Consider the following 13,853-nt stretch of genomic DNA (forward strand, 5'->3'; position numbering starts at 1 on the left):
TTTATTTTTTTCCTTTTTCTCCCCAAAGCACCCCAGTACATAGTTGTATATTCTTCATTGTGGGTCCTTCTAGTTGTGGCATGTGGGATGCTGCCTCAATGTGGTTTGATGAGCAGTGCCATGTCCACGCCCAGGATTCAAACCAACGAAACACTGGGCCGCCTGCAGCGGAGCGCACGAACTTAACCACTCGGCCGTGGGGTCAGACCCCCCCACCCTACGTCTTTTGATTGGAGCATTTAATCAATTGACATTTAAAATAGTTATTGATAAATATGTGCTTATTGCCATTTTGTTACTTTTTTCCTGGATGTTTTAGTACTTCTTTATTCCTTTCTTATTCTCTCACTCTTTTCTCTTGTGGTTAGATAGCTTTCTTTGGTATTATGTTTGTGTTCCTTTCTCATTATTTGTGTATTTATTATAGGTTTCTGGTTTTAATTACCATGATGTTCACATATAATAACCTACATATATAGCAATGTATATTAAGTTGGTGGTCTCTTAAGTCTGACCTCTTGCTAAAACATTTACTCTTTTACTCCCCTCCTCCCACATTTTGTGTCTTAATATCATATTAACTTTTCTGTGTGTGTGTATATCTGTTAACCTCTTATCATGGAAATAGACAATTTTAGTACTTTTGTCCTTTGACCTTTGTGTTAGCTTCATAGATGGTTGATCTGCTACCTTTACTGTATGTTTGCCTTTACTAGTGATTTTATTTTATTTTATTTTTTGTATCATTTTTTTATTACTGTTTCTGGTCTTTTCTTTTCCACTTAAATATCTCCCTTTAACATTTCTTGCAAGGCTTGTTTTTGGTGATAAACTCCTTTAGTTTTTGCTTGTCTGGAAAACTCTTTATCTCTCCTTCCATTCTGAATAATAATCTTGCTGGATAGAGTATTCTTGGCTGTAGGCTTTTTCCTTTCAGAACTTTAAATATATCATGCCACTCCCTTCTAGCCTGAAAGATTTCTGCTGAGAAGTCAGCTGGTAGCCTTATGGGGTTTACTTGGCATGCAATTTGTTGCCTTTCTCTTGAGGCTTTTAGAATTCTCTCTTCATCTTTAATTCTTGACGTTTTAATTATGATGTGTCTTGATGTGGGCCTCTTTGGATTCACCTTGTTTGGTGCTCTCTGTGCTTCCTGTACCTGGATGTCTGTTTCCTTCCTTATGTTAAGAAAGTTTTCAGCTATTATTTCTTCAAATAGATTCTCTGCCCCTTTGTCTTTCTCTTCTCCTTTTGGGACACCTATAATACAGATGTTAGTATGCTTGATTTGTCCCAGAGGTCACTTACACTGTCCTCATTGTTTTTAATTTTTTTTCCTTTAAATGTTCAGCCTGGGTGATTTCCTCTAGTCTTTCATCCAGTTCACTGATCCATTCTTCTGTTTCATCTATTCTGCTATTGAGTTCCTCTAGTGAATTTTTCATTTCCAGTATTATATTCTTCATTTCTGAATGTGTTCTTTTTTATATTTTCTAATTATTTGTTGAAGTTCTCACAGTGTTCATCTATTCTTCTCCCAAGATCAGAGAGCTTCCTTATGTCTATTAGTTTGTACTCTTTATCAGGTAAATTGTTTCATTGAGTTTTTCTCCTGAGGATTTGTCCTGTTTCCTTATTGGGAACATATTCCGTTGTCTCCTCATTTTGCCTATTTCTCTGTGTTTATATCTATGTATTGGGTAGATCAGCTACATCTCCTGATCTTGGAGAGGTGGTCTTAAGTAAGAGATGCCTTATGAGGCCCAGCAATGTGCTTCCATCTCATCACCAGTTCCAAATGTTCTAGGAATGTCCCCTGTGTTGGTATCATGTGTCCTTCTGTTGTGGCAGGGTTGCTCTTACTGCAGGTGCACAGGGAGGCTAAGCTGTCCCCCTAGCTAGCTGGTTGTAGGGCTCAGCTGTGTGTGGCTGCTATGGTCCCTTCACTTACTTTATTGGGCAAGGGGAGCCCCAGCACAGTTTGCTTCAAGGTCTAATAGAACATTCCTGCTTCAGTTTTGCTGTTAAGTGAGTAAGCCCCTAGTGCAGCCAGTTGTTAGGTTCAGAGGCTCACAATTGCTTCAGGCCTCTGAACTTTGAGGCTATTTTCAGCTCTCTCAGGACTTTAGCTGGATGGGGCTTGCCCCAGGCATGGCAGCACTCAATTGTTTCAGACATTGGAAGGTGGGGTAGATCCCTTATGTGGCTGTTTGAGAACCACAAGTCTGCTGCAACTGACAAGCCCAACTGCCTGCAGGCCCACAAACACTGATGATGCAGTCCTGCCCCATGCACACTCCCTGCCCTGCTGAAGTGGACCCACTCACCCTGCCGAAGAGGCCCCATACACTCCTTTAATTCAGGCATTCCCCCATGCATGCCCCCCCCCCCCCACAGAAGTGGACCCACTCACCCCACTGCAGAGGTCCTACACACCCCACCTATGCAGGTCCACAAGTTGTCACAGGGCTTGCTGGAGGGCAGGGCCAGTCCCTAAGGTGGTCTGCCTTCCCTGGCTAAGCTGGGTTAAATTGGTGCTCTAGTGGGTGGGGCTAACAGGCAAAGGGAAGAAATCCAATGGCTTCTGCCAGCATCTGTGTCAGCACACCTGTACCAGTTCACAATATTGGCTGCTGCCAATGTCCCAGTCCCTGCAGAGAACTCAGTAACCTCCTGCCTACCTGAGATACACCCAGAGCCTATCAAGTGAGTATCTTTCACCAAAGGACTGTGCACCTTTCTTTCTGGTGATTTTGTGTTGCTTTCCAGAATGGGTGAATTTGTAGGTAGGCTACTCAAGAGAAGGTTTTTCTTTCTCTTATGTTCAATAGCTTTTCTGGGAGTGTTCCCCATTGTTTTTAATAGCCAGCAAAGCCAGATATTATGACAATTTTCTCAGTTGTGCCAACTTCAAAAGCTACTTGTTGTGGCAAATCTCTCCCACTTTGGCTCCTGCAGGGAAAGTTTCATACCTTCAGATTGCTCCCAGCCGTGAAGCACCACAGCTGGAATGTGGCTTTTTCCTCTCCAGAAAGGTATTTCTGACTCTTCCACCTCAGTCAGTGCTGTCCCTTGTTGTGGTGGTTCTTTTATCCAGTTTCTGGCTCTCTCTCAGGGGTAATTATTCCAAGAGTAGTTGTAAATTTGTTGTGTCTGTGGAAGAAGATGAGTTCAGAGTCCTCTTGTGCCACCGTCTTTCCAGCAGTCCCTATAATACTTTATTTTTAAAGCTATGTTTTATCTTTCACATTTAGATCTCTAATGCATTTGAAATAGATTTTTATCTCTGGTCTTAGATGGGGGTCAATATATAATTTTTCCATATAGGTGTCCAATGTACACATTATCATTTATTGGAAAGATCATCTTTTTCCAAATTCCATGCACTGTCTGTTCCATTTGTCATATATATCAGATGACCATATTTGTGTGGGTCTGTTTCTGACTCTCTATTTTATTGTATTCATCTGTCTGCTTATTCTTGAATCAATATCACATTTTATTACTTTAGCCCTATATCTGGATAGTAAGTCTTCAGTTTATTGCCTTGGCTTTTTTTTAGATTCAGCTTGTCAAATTCCAGAATTAAAATTTTACCAACTACTTGAGTTTTATTAGATTTTCATTGAATCTAAAAATTTACTTGGAAAGAATTGACATCTTTGTGTTTTTTCCTCTCTGTGATATATCTTTCCACTTATTTAAGTCTTCTTTGATTTTTTCAAATATATTTTGTAAATCTTAGTGGAGAGGTCTTATATATCTTTCAATTCATCTATCCCTATGTATGTCTTTCTTTTTATTTGGGGAGGGTATTGTAAATGATATCTTCAAATTTTAATTTTCCATTTGCTTATATAGAAGTAGAATTTACTTCTTAAAAAGATTGTATCTTTTAGAATAGTTTTAGGCTTATAGAAAAATTGAGGAAATAGTACAGAGTTCCCATATGGTAAATGGGAACCCTTATCCAGTTTTCCCTATTATTAACATCTTACGTTAGTATGGTACATTTGTTATAATTAATAAATCAAGTTTGATATATTTTTCATAACTAAAGTCCACAGCTTTTTAAAATTTCATTAGTTTTTACCTAATGTCTTTTTCTGGTTAAGGATCCCATCCAGGATATCACCTTAATTTATCATGTCTCCTTGGACTCCTCTTGACTGTGACAGTTTCTCAGAATTTCCTTATTTTCGAAGACCTTGACTGTTTGAGGGGTACTCGTTAAGTATTTTGTAGAATTACCCTCTATCAGAATTTGTTTAATGTTTTTCTCATGACTAGACTGGGGTTATCAACTTTGGGGCGGTAGACCACAGAGATAAAGTGTCATTTTAAGTATATCATATCACGTGTACATACTATCAACTCTTATGTTAACATAGGGTTCTTTTGTAATACAATTACATTTTCAGGTTATAGTCTTCACTGCTTGGAATCTCTAGTCTCCTAAATGATTTTTTTTTTTTGCTGTGGAAGATCCTCCTTGAGCTAACCTCTGTGCCAATCTTCCTCCATTTTGTGTGTGAACCACCAGCATGGCCAAGAGTGGTGGTGGTCCATGCCCAGGAACTGAACCTGGGCTGCTGAAGCAGAGCTGCCAAACTTAACCCCTAGGCTACCAGGGCTGGCCCTAAATGATTTTTTAAAAATCTGTATACATTAAGGTTCCTTTTATGTGAGTAAAGGTCTATGCATTTTCACAAATGCATAATATCACTTATCGACCATTATGGTATCATAAAAAATAGTTTCAATATACTAAAAATCCCGTGTCTCACCTATTTAACCCTCCTCTCTCTCCCCGAACCCTGGCCACCACTGATATATTTATTGCCTTTATAGTTTCACCTTTTCCAAAATGACATATAATTGGAATTATACAATATGTAGACTTTTTAGACTGGCTTTTTTCACTTAGCAATATGCATTTAAGGTTTATCCATGTCTTTTTGTGGTTTGGTAGCTCTTTTTTTTCCATGGCTGAATAATATTCTGTTGTATAGATATACAGTTTGTTTACTCATTCACCTATCGAAGTCATCTTGCTTGTTTTCAGTTTTGAGTGACTATGAATAAGACTGCTATAAAAATTTGCATGCAGGTTTTTGTGTGGATAAAGTTTTCAAATAAGTTGGGTAAATACCTGGGAGCACCATTGCTGTATCATATGGTAAGAGTGTGTTTAGTTTTGTGGGAAACTGCCAAACTGTCATTTTGCATTCCCATCAGCAATGAATGAGAGTTCCTGTTTTTGTCCACATCCTCATCAGCATTTGGTATTGTATTTTTTTTTTTTTAGCCATTCTAACAGATATGTAGTGGAATCCTATTATTGTTTTAATTTGCAATTTCCTAATGAGAAGAGATTTTATGCATCTTTTCATGTATTTATTTACCATTTGTGTATCTTCTTTGGTGAGGTGTCAGTTCAGATTTCTTGCCTATTTTTTAATTGTTTGTTTTCTTATTGTTTTTGTGTATTTTGGATACAAGTCTGCTATGGTCTGAATGTTTATGTCCCTGCTCCGATTTGTATGTTGAAATGCTAACCCCCAGAGGTTATGGAATTAGTAGGTGGGGCCTGTGGGAGGTGATTGGGTCATGATGGTGAAGCCCTCATGAATGGGACTAGCGCTCTTATAAAAGATCCACAGAGCTTCCTAATCCCTTCCACCATGTGAGGCTACAACAAGAAGTCTGCAACCAAGAAGAGAGCCCTCACTCAACCATGCTGGCACCTTAATCTTGGATTTCCATCTTTCAGAACTGTGATAAATATGAATTTCTGTTGTTTATGAGCTACCCAGTGTGTGGCACTTTGTTACAGCAGCCCTGCAGGAGCAGCACAACATCCTATATCACATGTGTGTTTTACAAATACTTTCTTCCAATCTGTGGCTTGTCTTTACATTCTCTTAAATTGTCTTTCACAGAATAAAAGTTTTAATTTTAATAAAGTCCAAATTATCAATTTTTTTCATTCATGGGTCATACTTTTGGTATTGTATCTAATAACTCATCACCAAACCCAATGCCACCTAGATTTCCTCCTATGTTTTCTTCCAGAAGTTTTATACTTTTGAATTTTTCAATTAGATCTAATCCATTTTTCAATTAGATATAATCCATTTTGAGTTAATTTTTGTGAAAGTTAGGTGTCTATATTAATTTTTTTTTAGCATATGAATGTTGTAGAGGGTTGAATAGTATCCCTCCAAAATTCATGTCTATCTGAATCCTCAGAATGTGATCTTTTTAGAAATGGGATCTTTGCAGATGAAGTTAAGGGAAGGATCTCAGGATGAAGTCATCCTGAGTTAGAGTGGGCTCTAAATCCAATGACTGGTGTCCTTACAAGAAGAGGAGACTATACACAGAGACAGAGAAGATGAAGGCAGAGATTGGAGTGATGCATCTAAAAATCAAGGAATCACAAGGCTCATTGGCAACCATTAGATGCTTGGAGAGAGGCATGGAATAGATTCTCACTGAGAGCCTCTGGAAGGAACCAACTCTACTGATATCTCAATTTGGGACTTCTGACCTCTATATCCGTGAGAAAATAAATTTCCACTGTTTTAAGCCACCAAGTTTGTGGTAATTTGTTATGGCAGCTGTGGAAAAGTAATCAGACATCTAAGTATCTCAGTAGCATCATTTGTTGAAAAGACTATCTTTTCTCCACCAAATTGCTTTTGCATCTTTGTAAGAAATCAGTTGATTATATTTGTGTGGGTCCATAACTGGGCTATCTATTCGGTTCCATTGATCTATTTATTCTTTTGAAAATACCACACATATTGACTACTATAGCTTTAAGCTAAGTCTTCAAGTTGCATAGTGTCAGTTCTCCAACTTTGTTCTTTTCCTTCAATATTATGTTGGCTATTCTAGGTCTTTTGCCTGTCTATTTAAACTTTAGAATCAGTTTGTTGACATCCGTAACATAACTTGCTGAGACTTTGATTGGGATTGCATTGAATCTACAGATCAAATTGGGAAGAACTGATACCTTGACAATGTTGAGTCTTCCTATCCATGAGCATGGAATATCTCTCATTTATTTAATTCTTGCTTAATTTTGTTCATCAGAGTTTGGTAGTTTCCCTCATAGAGATCTTGTACATATTTTATTAGACTTATATCTGAGTATTTCATTTTGGGGCTGCTAATGTAAATAGTATTCTGTTTTTAATTTCAAATTCCACTTGTTAATTGATGATATACAGGAAAGAGACTGACTTTTGTATATTAACCTTGTAATCCTACAGCCTGATTAAAGTCACTTATTAGTCCCAAGAGTTTCTTTTGTTGATTTGATTGTGTTGATTTCTGATTTCCTATGTAAGATGATCGTCATCTGTGAACAAAGAAAGTTTTATGTCTTTCTTCCCAATATGTGTACCTTTTATTTCCTTTTCTTGCCTTATTGCATTAGGGAGAATGTTCAGTATGATGATGTTGAAGAGGAGTGGTGAGAGAGGACATCCTTGCCTTGTACCTGATCTTAGTGGGAAAGCTTTGAGTTTTTCACTGTTGAAGTATGATGTTGGCTGTAAGTTTTTGTAGATATTCTTTATCAGTTGGAGGAAGTTACTCTCTATTCCTAGTTTACTAAGAATGTTTATTATAAATTGGTGTTGGATCTTTTAAAATGCTTTTACTGCATCTATTGATATCATATGACTGTTCTTTTTTATGTTTTGGATTACGTTAATTGATTTTCAGATGTTGAACCAGCTTTGCATATTTGGGATAAATCAATTTGGTTGTGGTGTATGATTTTTTAATACATTTTTGGATTCAATTTGCTAATATTTTGTTTAGGATTTTTGTTTCTATGTTCACAAGAGATTTTGGTCTATATTTTTCTTTTAATATCTCTCGTATTTTCTTTTTATTCTTTTTAGAGTTTCTAAATCTCTGCTTACATTATCCATGTGTTTTTGCATGTGTCAACTTTTCCACCAGAGTCCTTAATATATTAATCATAGTTATTTTTAATTCCCTGTCTGGTAATTTCAAAATCTGTACTATATTTAAGTCGGGCTTGCTTTGTCTCTTTAGACTGTTTTTTATTCTTGGCTTTTAGCATGCCTTGTAATCTTTTGTTGAAATCCAGACATGTTGCATCAGCTAACAGGAATGAAGGTAAATAGAGCTTTAGCGTGGGTTTTATGTTTATCTGGCTAGGAGCTGGGTTGTGTTTACTGTTTGCTGTAGGTCTAGGTGTCAGGCGCTTCAGATTCCTGCAGTTTCTTTGTTTTTGTCTCCCCTGTTGTTTTTGAACTCCTGTAATAACTCATTATTAATTAGAGTTTGAGCCTTGTAACCATTGCAGCTGTAATCCAATGTCATTATATCGGAGCCTATTGATGTGACTGTAAAACATGGGGCAGAAGAAGTATTTTAAAATCTTATAGTTAAATCTTACTCTTTTAGTGGGTCTGTGTCCCTTGGCTGTGACCTTCACAAGTTTTCTTACCTTTTTTTTCTCCTTCCCCCTCTTAGATGAGATAGGAAAGCTAACAGGAACTGGAGTTGGGTTATTGTCCTTCCAACTACATGAGATAAAGATCTGGTAAAGTCTTTTCCCCTGGAGAGTAGGTCTTTTAATGGAAAATGCACTGGGCTTGTTTCCAAATGGTACTTTTCTCTCCCTTTTCCAAAGATATAGGATGATTTTTCTTGGCTCTTTACCATGAGAACCTGATGAGGTTCCTGCTGGTGAAACCTATGGAATTTGGGGTCTTCCCTAGGACTGGAGCCCTGAGGAGTTTTTCACCTTCAAGCTAGTTCACATTCAGCCTCCAGAAATTCATCAAAATTACCATACTTATCTTATATTGGTTAATTTGTGTTTGAATTTTTGCACTCATTAAGTATTTATTGACTAGGTAGTGTATGCCAGAAATACTTTTAGAAGCTGCATATCAATGGTGAAGAAGATAGGGGAGTTTATTTTCTAGTGGAGAAGAGAGGAAAATAAAAGATAATTATAAAACAGGGAGACAAGTGTTATGAAGGGGTAAGTCCAGGATAGTATGAAAGTGCATTTCTCTTCATTCATATTGGGTTTCATTTTCAGATTCGCCACATAGGATAAAGCACAAAAATAATGAGACAGCTGTATTGGGAGAAAATGTGACGATTTTCTGCAATTTAACAACTCCAGCAGATGTTGTGCAAATTACCTGGCAGAAGATCCAAGATTCTTTGCCACAAAATATTGGCAAATATAGCAGTAGATATGGAGAAAAGATTCTTCCACCATATATAAATCGGCTGCACTGCAAGGCCATTGAACCCAATTCCTCATTCATAACTATTCGTGAAGTGACATTTGAAGATGAAGCCTGCTACAAATGTCTATTTAATGTGTTCCCACATGGCAGCCATGGAGGACAAACCTGCCTTAACATTATAAGTACGTAAAGGTTTTATGTAGAGTCAAAATCATGGGGGATGTGGTCTGAAAGTTAAGGTGCAGAGAAAGAATATTAGAGAAGGAAAGGCCATGATAGAGGTCACCCATGTCAAGTCTTTTGTTATACAGAAGAAAAAACTGGAAGCCAATGATTATTATATGACTCGCCCATTTTCACACAATGTGGGATCAGGTACAGCATTTAAGTCTTCTGCCCACTAAACTAACTTTTTAGCCCTACGTTGCACTGATTTTAATCCAGAGGGTAAAATTCATGAACAGTGTCAGGAGTTTCACTGGGAAAAGAGAAGAAAGAGAGAGAGTGAAGAAGGAGAAAGAGGAAAGAAGAAGACTCTAAGAGAATAAGAATTTCCCAAACTTCAAATTAACAAAACATTGAAGGAATAGAGATAGTGTCATAGTGTTCCTTCATTACGTTGCCATAAATTTAAAGTTTTGGAGGTTTATATAATGTAATTTTAAGGTTGAATGAAAGTGGAGATACCAATTTTTCCTCTCAAATTGGAGATAGTGGGTATAACAGATGGAATTGTGAAATTTTGTAAAATGTGAGGAGAAGTATCTGAGAGGGACATGTTTTCAACATTTTGACGTCACATAAAAATTTGGGGAAATCCATCTTTAACACCATAAAAATATGATGTGACAAATTTTTATATTTAATTTTGTTTCTCCGTTTTTGCCTCAGCTGTATCTGAATTAAGAACTGAACTCCAACCCAATCTTGACTGTGAAAATTTTCTTTGATTTATTTATTCAGCTGTGGGAAAAACTGCTCCTCAAATATCTCTTTCCCCGTCACAAGTCTTGATTAATCCGCCAGAGGAATACCTTGCTCAGAACCCAAATGGCACGGCGACTATCTCTAAAACGTGCAACATCTCCTTAGAGACTGTGAGGTCCCTGAGACTCCATCACCTGATTGTGCACATGGACCATCCTCTAAGGAAGGAAGAGAAGATTGTTCCTCTGTCAGTCAAACGAGAATGTAAGTAGAAGTAATAATCCACAAGGGGAAACTGTTATCTTCAAAATTCACTATCAGAAGTGTTTGATCATCTATTTTTAAAAATGTAAATCGATGTAATACTATGCATAGTTAAAATATTCAAATAATGAGGATGTTCTCTACCTCAGCCCTGCTTCTGAGGGTAACTGTTCTTAGATGGCACATTTTTAATTGATCTCCTTTACATGCTTTCCACTGAATTTCATAAAGTTTGAATGAAAGGAGGAGACATCACATCTTTTGAAAGCCTAACAGTTTTTGTCCATAGCCAGCTATTGGAACATTGGAATGAGTAGTCTGGTACATAGTCCAGAGTGGCCAAGCATAACCTCACTTACTCCCAGGACATCTCATCAATCTCTCAATTAACTCTGAACTAACCTAAATAAAACACAGAATGATGCTAGGCCCAGGACACCTCATCAATCTCTCGATTAAGTCTGAACTAACCTAAATAAAACACAAAATGATGACTAGCACAAAATGAGACTACTGTAAAACAATATACTCAGGCTAACAAAGATTATCCTTCCATCATTTTCAGTCCTTCAAGGCTAGCACAACCTGGTCCAAGTAGAGACTTAGACTCAATGCTGGAGATTTAGAATAACAGGCAATATTCCTACTGACTCTAGTAGTCACGCTAACAGGCCACAGGATGTACCCCACTGTCTTACAATGCTCTTACATGTGATTGATAGCTTGCTTGTTATATAACTTTAGCTTAACCATCCTGCTCACCTCAGAACCTCTAAAGCATTTCTCCATTGTCTTTGACTATCCATTGTTATTGATGAGAAGTCAAATGTCAATCTGATAATTCTAATAGTAGATATTACTTTATCTTCTCTTTGGTAACATAGTATCTTCTCTTTATCCTCAGAGTTCCAAAACTTCCAAAACTGCTACTGTTTGGTGTCTTTTTTTAAAAATCCTTTAATGTAATGGACATTTGGTGAGTTCATTCAATCTAGAGACTCAAATCCTTCAATTCTGAATATTTTCTCACATCTTCGAGAATTTCTCCCCTGTTCATCAACTTATTCTTTTTTTATGAACTTCTAATTAAGTGGGCATTAAACATTTAGATTGGATTTTATTTTCTCCTTTTTTTAAGTATTCACAGATCTTTTTTTCTTTATACTAGCTGGGAGATTTTCTGAAACTTATCTTCAAATGCTTTCATTCAATTTTTCCTTCTTTTGGCAATCAGGTTTATAATTTCGAATTGCTTTTGCAATTTAAAATTAATTTCACAAATTAAAATTGCTTTAATTTTTTCATACCCTTTTCTTCCTATTTTAAGGAAGTACCATCTTCTCAAATCTATCTGGGAATAATAATTTAGAGGTGTTATAATTATCTTCTGTTTTATTATCTCCTCCAATCCACCTCCCCACTACTATCATTTAATTTAAATTTCTTTTACTCAGTCTTTTTCACTTTGATTACAGGCTTTCTTCACAGTCTAGTGAGCCCTGACTAAAGATTTATAGAAGCTTTATTTGGTTTATTGCATCTCGTGAACAGACAGACTTTTCTTTTTAGAGAACAGGCATCAATTAGCCAGGATACTCTAAAAGCAAGAATGTAGAGGTGCTCTGACCCCCTCTAGCCTAGTCATTCCTGTATGTTCAATAAATTGCTTTAACTATCCCTCATTTTTTTGGCTAAGGGGTAAGCACCTGATGGTCCAAAGTTGTGCTTTGGGATATGGAAATGGTGCTTTTGACTGTAACTTTCATTCCACGATTCACTCCTTCTTCATCATCGAAATTCTGAGCCTCCCCAGGTTCGGCAGAGGTCTCTCTGCAGTTATAGTCTACTTTGTACATGCGTGAGCCTGTAGCTTCTTTCATCCTGCAGCTTCATTCCTCTATCCACTTTACATTTTTTGTAAGTTTGTTTAAATCTCTTGCCAATGAAGTTCACTCTTCTGTTTGTTGTTTTTCATTTAATCATTTTATTTTTGTTACTATAATTTTAGTGGAGTCTCAGGAAGGAGTAAAGATTAATATTTTTCTCATGTGTGTCTTTTGCAACTAAAGTTAATCAGCTTCTCTTTCTTGGCAATACCCAAATTGTGAAATTGGAATATGTCAATTGAATAACATATGTATCTCCCGTCAATATTTTGGCTAGATTATTATGGTTAATTTCACTTCTCAGAGAGATCCAAATGTCTGTAAAGAAGTAACACCAACTCAGAAAAGGATTCTACTTTGTTTAGCATTGTCACAAATATTTGGGATAGAAATCCCTGATTCTGCTGAAATCTTGTATAGAGCTTTTTCTCCTCTATGTTTTGTTGTTGACTTAAGGGCTGTGTTTACATTTTAGTACCAAATTCTTCCCATTCAACCTCTGCCACTCATTTTGAATGAGCTATGTATCTCATTTGAGAAAGAACATCGTTAAAACTAGAATCTGAGACAAAGTGATGTCTGAACAATCAAAAATAAATGGCATAAAGTTCCTCAACTGAAACATGTGGACTTTCTAACAGTATCTCAGGGAAGAGGTAATTGCTAACAGGAGTTTCTCTTTTCCTTCAATGGTAATAGAAAATTCAAAGCAGAAAATTTAAAAGAGGTGAGAGGTTACAATTAGCAGAGAAATTACATCAGTCTGACAATCAGAAAGAGTACAAAAAAACTTATCACAAACAGACCTAAGAATGCAAAATGCGCAATGCCATTTAATGTAAGTGCAAATTTCCTTAAGGTACATCCACAAAGTGTATCGGTGCATTTTTATATTATATCTAAGAACTATCATTGACAGTCATAATGGTGGCCTTTTGTTAAACTTAAGTTGCAATGAAAAGTGTAAATTATGTTCAGAAGGCTAAACAGAAAGAAGTGAAGTCTGTTATACAATTTAGGAATGTTGTGGTCAAAATAGCTACTGTAAAAATTGTTGATACTCAAAATTTTATAATTTATTTTTTTATTAAGAGTACAGGCTCTGGAGTCAGACAGAAGTGAACTCGCTTCCCAGTTTTGCCTCCTAATCACTGTGCATCTTTGGGCAATTTTCTTAACATCTCAGAGCCTCCATCTTCCCACTTGTACCTAATAATTGTACTCACCTAGTTGATGTAAATAATCCTTATAAAATGTTTATCACATTGCTTAGACCATTAATTTTAGATACTAATTATTATTATTATAAATTTATTTTCTGAGATTATTGCAGACTCTTCAGAAATTCCATTTTAGTAATTGGATAATATTTCATCCAATTATTATATTTTGCTTAAACATTTTTAGGTGGTTATAGCTAGGTGAATAGTTAGGTGGTTATATCTTTTTCTTTTTAACTTTTAAGAGTGGAAGGATGATATTAAATCTTATGTCTTCAATTTGAATGTAGATTAGTATATTC

The 13,853-nt window shown here is 36.4% G+C and overlaps 1 protein-coding gene across 1 annotated transcript in view; it reads left to right on the forward strand.

The window, feature by feature from the left end:
• Positions 1–13,853, forward strand: part of LOC106831806 (uncharacterized) — a 40,796-nt gene that overhangs the window by 16,792 nt on the left and 10,151 nt on the right. Inside the window, exons 2-4 of the mRNA XM_070508811.1 lie at positions 7,448–7,564; positions 9,098–9,436; positions 10,218–10,445. Of these exons, the coding sequence (XP_070364912.1) occupies positions 7,453–7,564; positions 9,098–9,436; positions 10,218–10,445 (679 nt within the window). The 5' untranslated portion in view covers positions 7,448–7,452. The remainder of the gene's footprint in view (positions 1–7,447; positions 7,565–9,097; positions 9,437–10,217; positions 10,446–13,853) is intronic.

The sequence above is a fragment of the Equus asinus genome, chromosome 5 (assembly GCF_041296235.1).
Source record: "Equus asinus isolate D_3611 breed Donkey chromosome 5, EquAss-T2T_v2, whole genome shotgun sequence".
Classification (NCBI taxonomy): domain Eukaryota; kingdom Metazoa; phylum Chordata; class Mammalia; order Perissodactyla; family Equidae; genus Equus; species Equus asinus.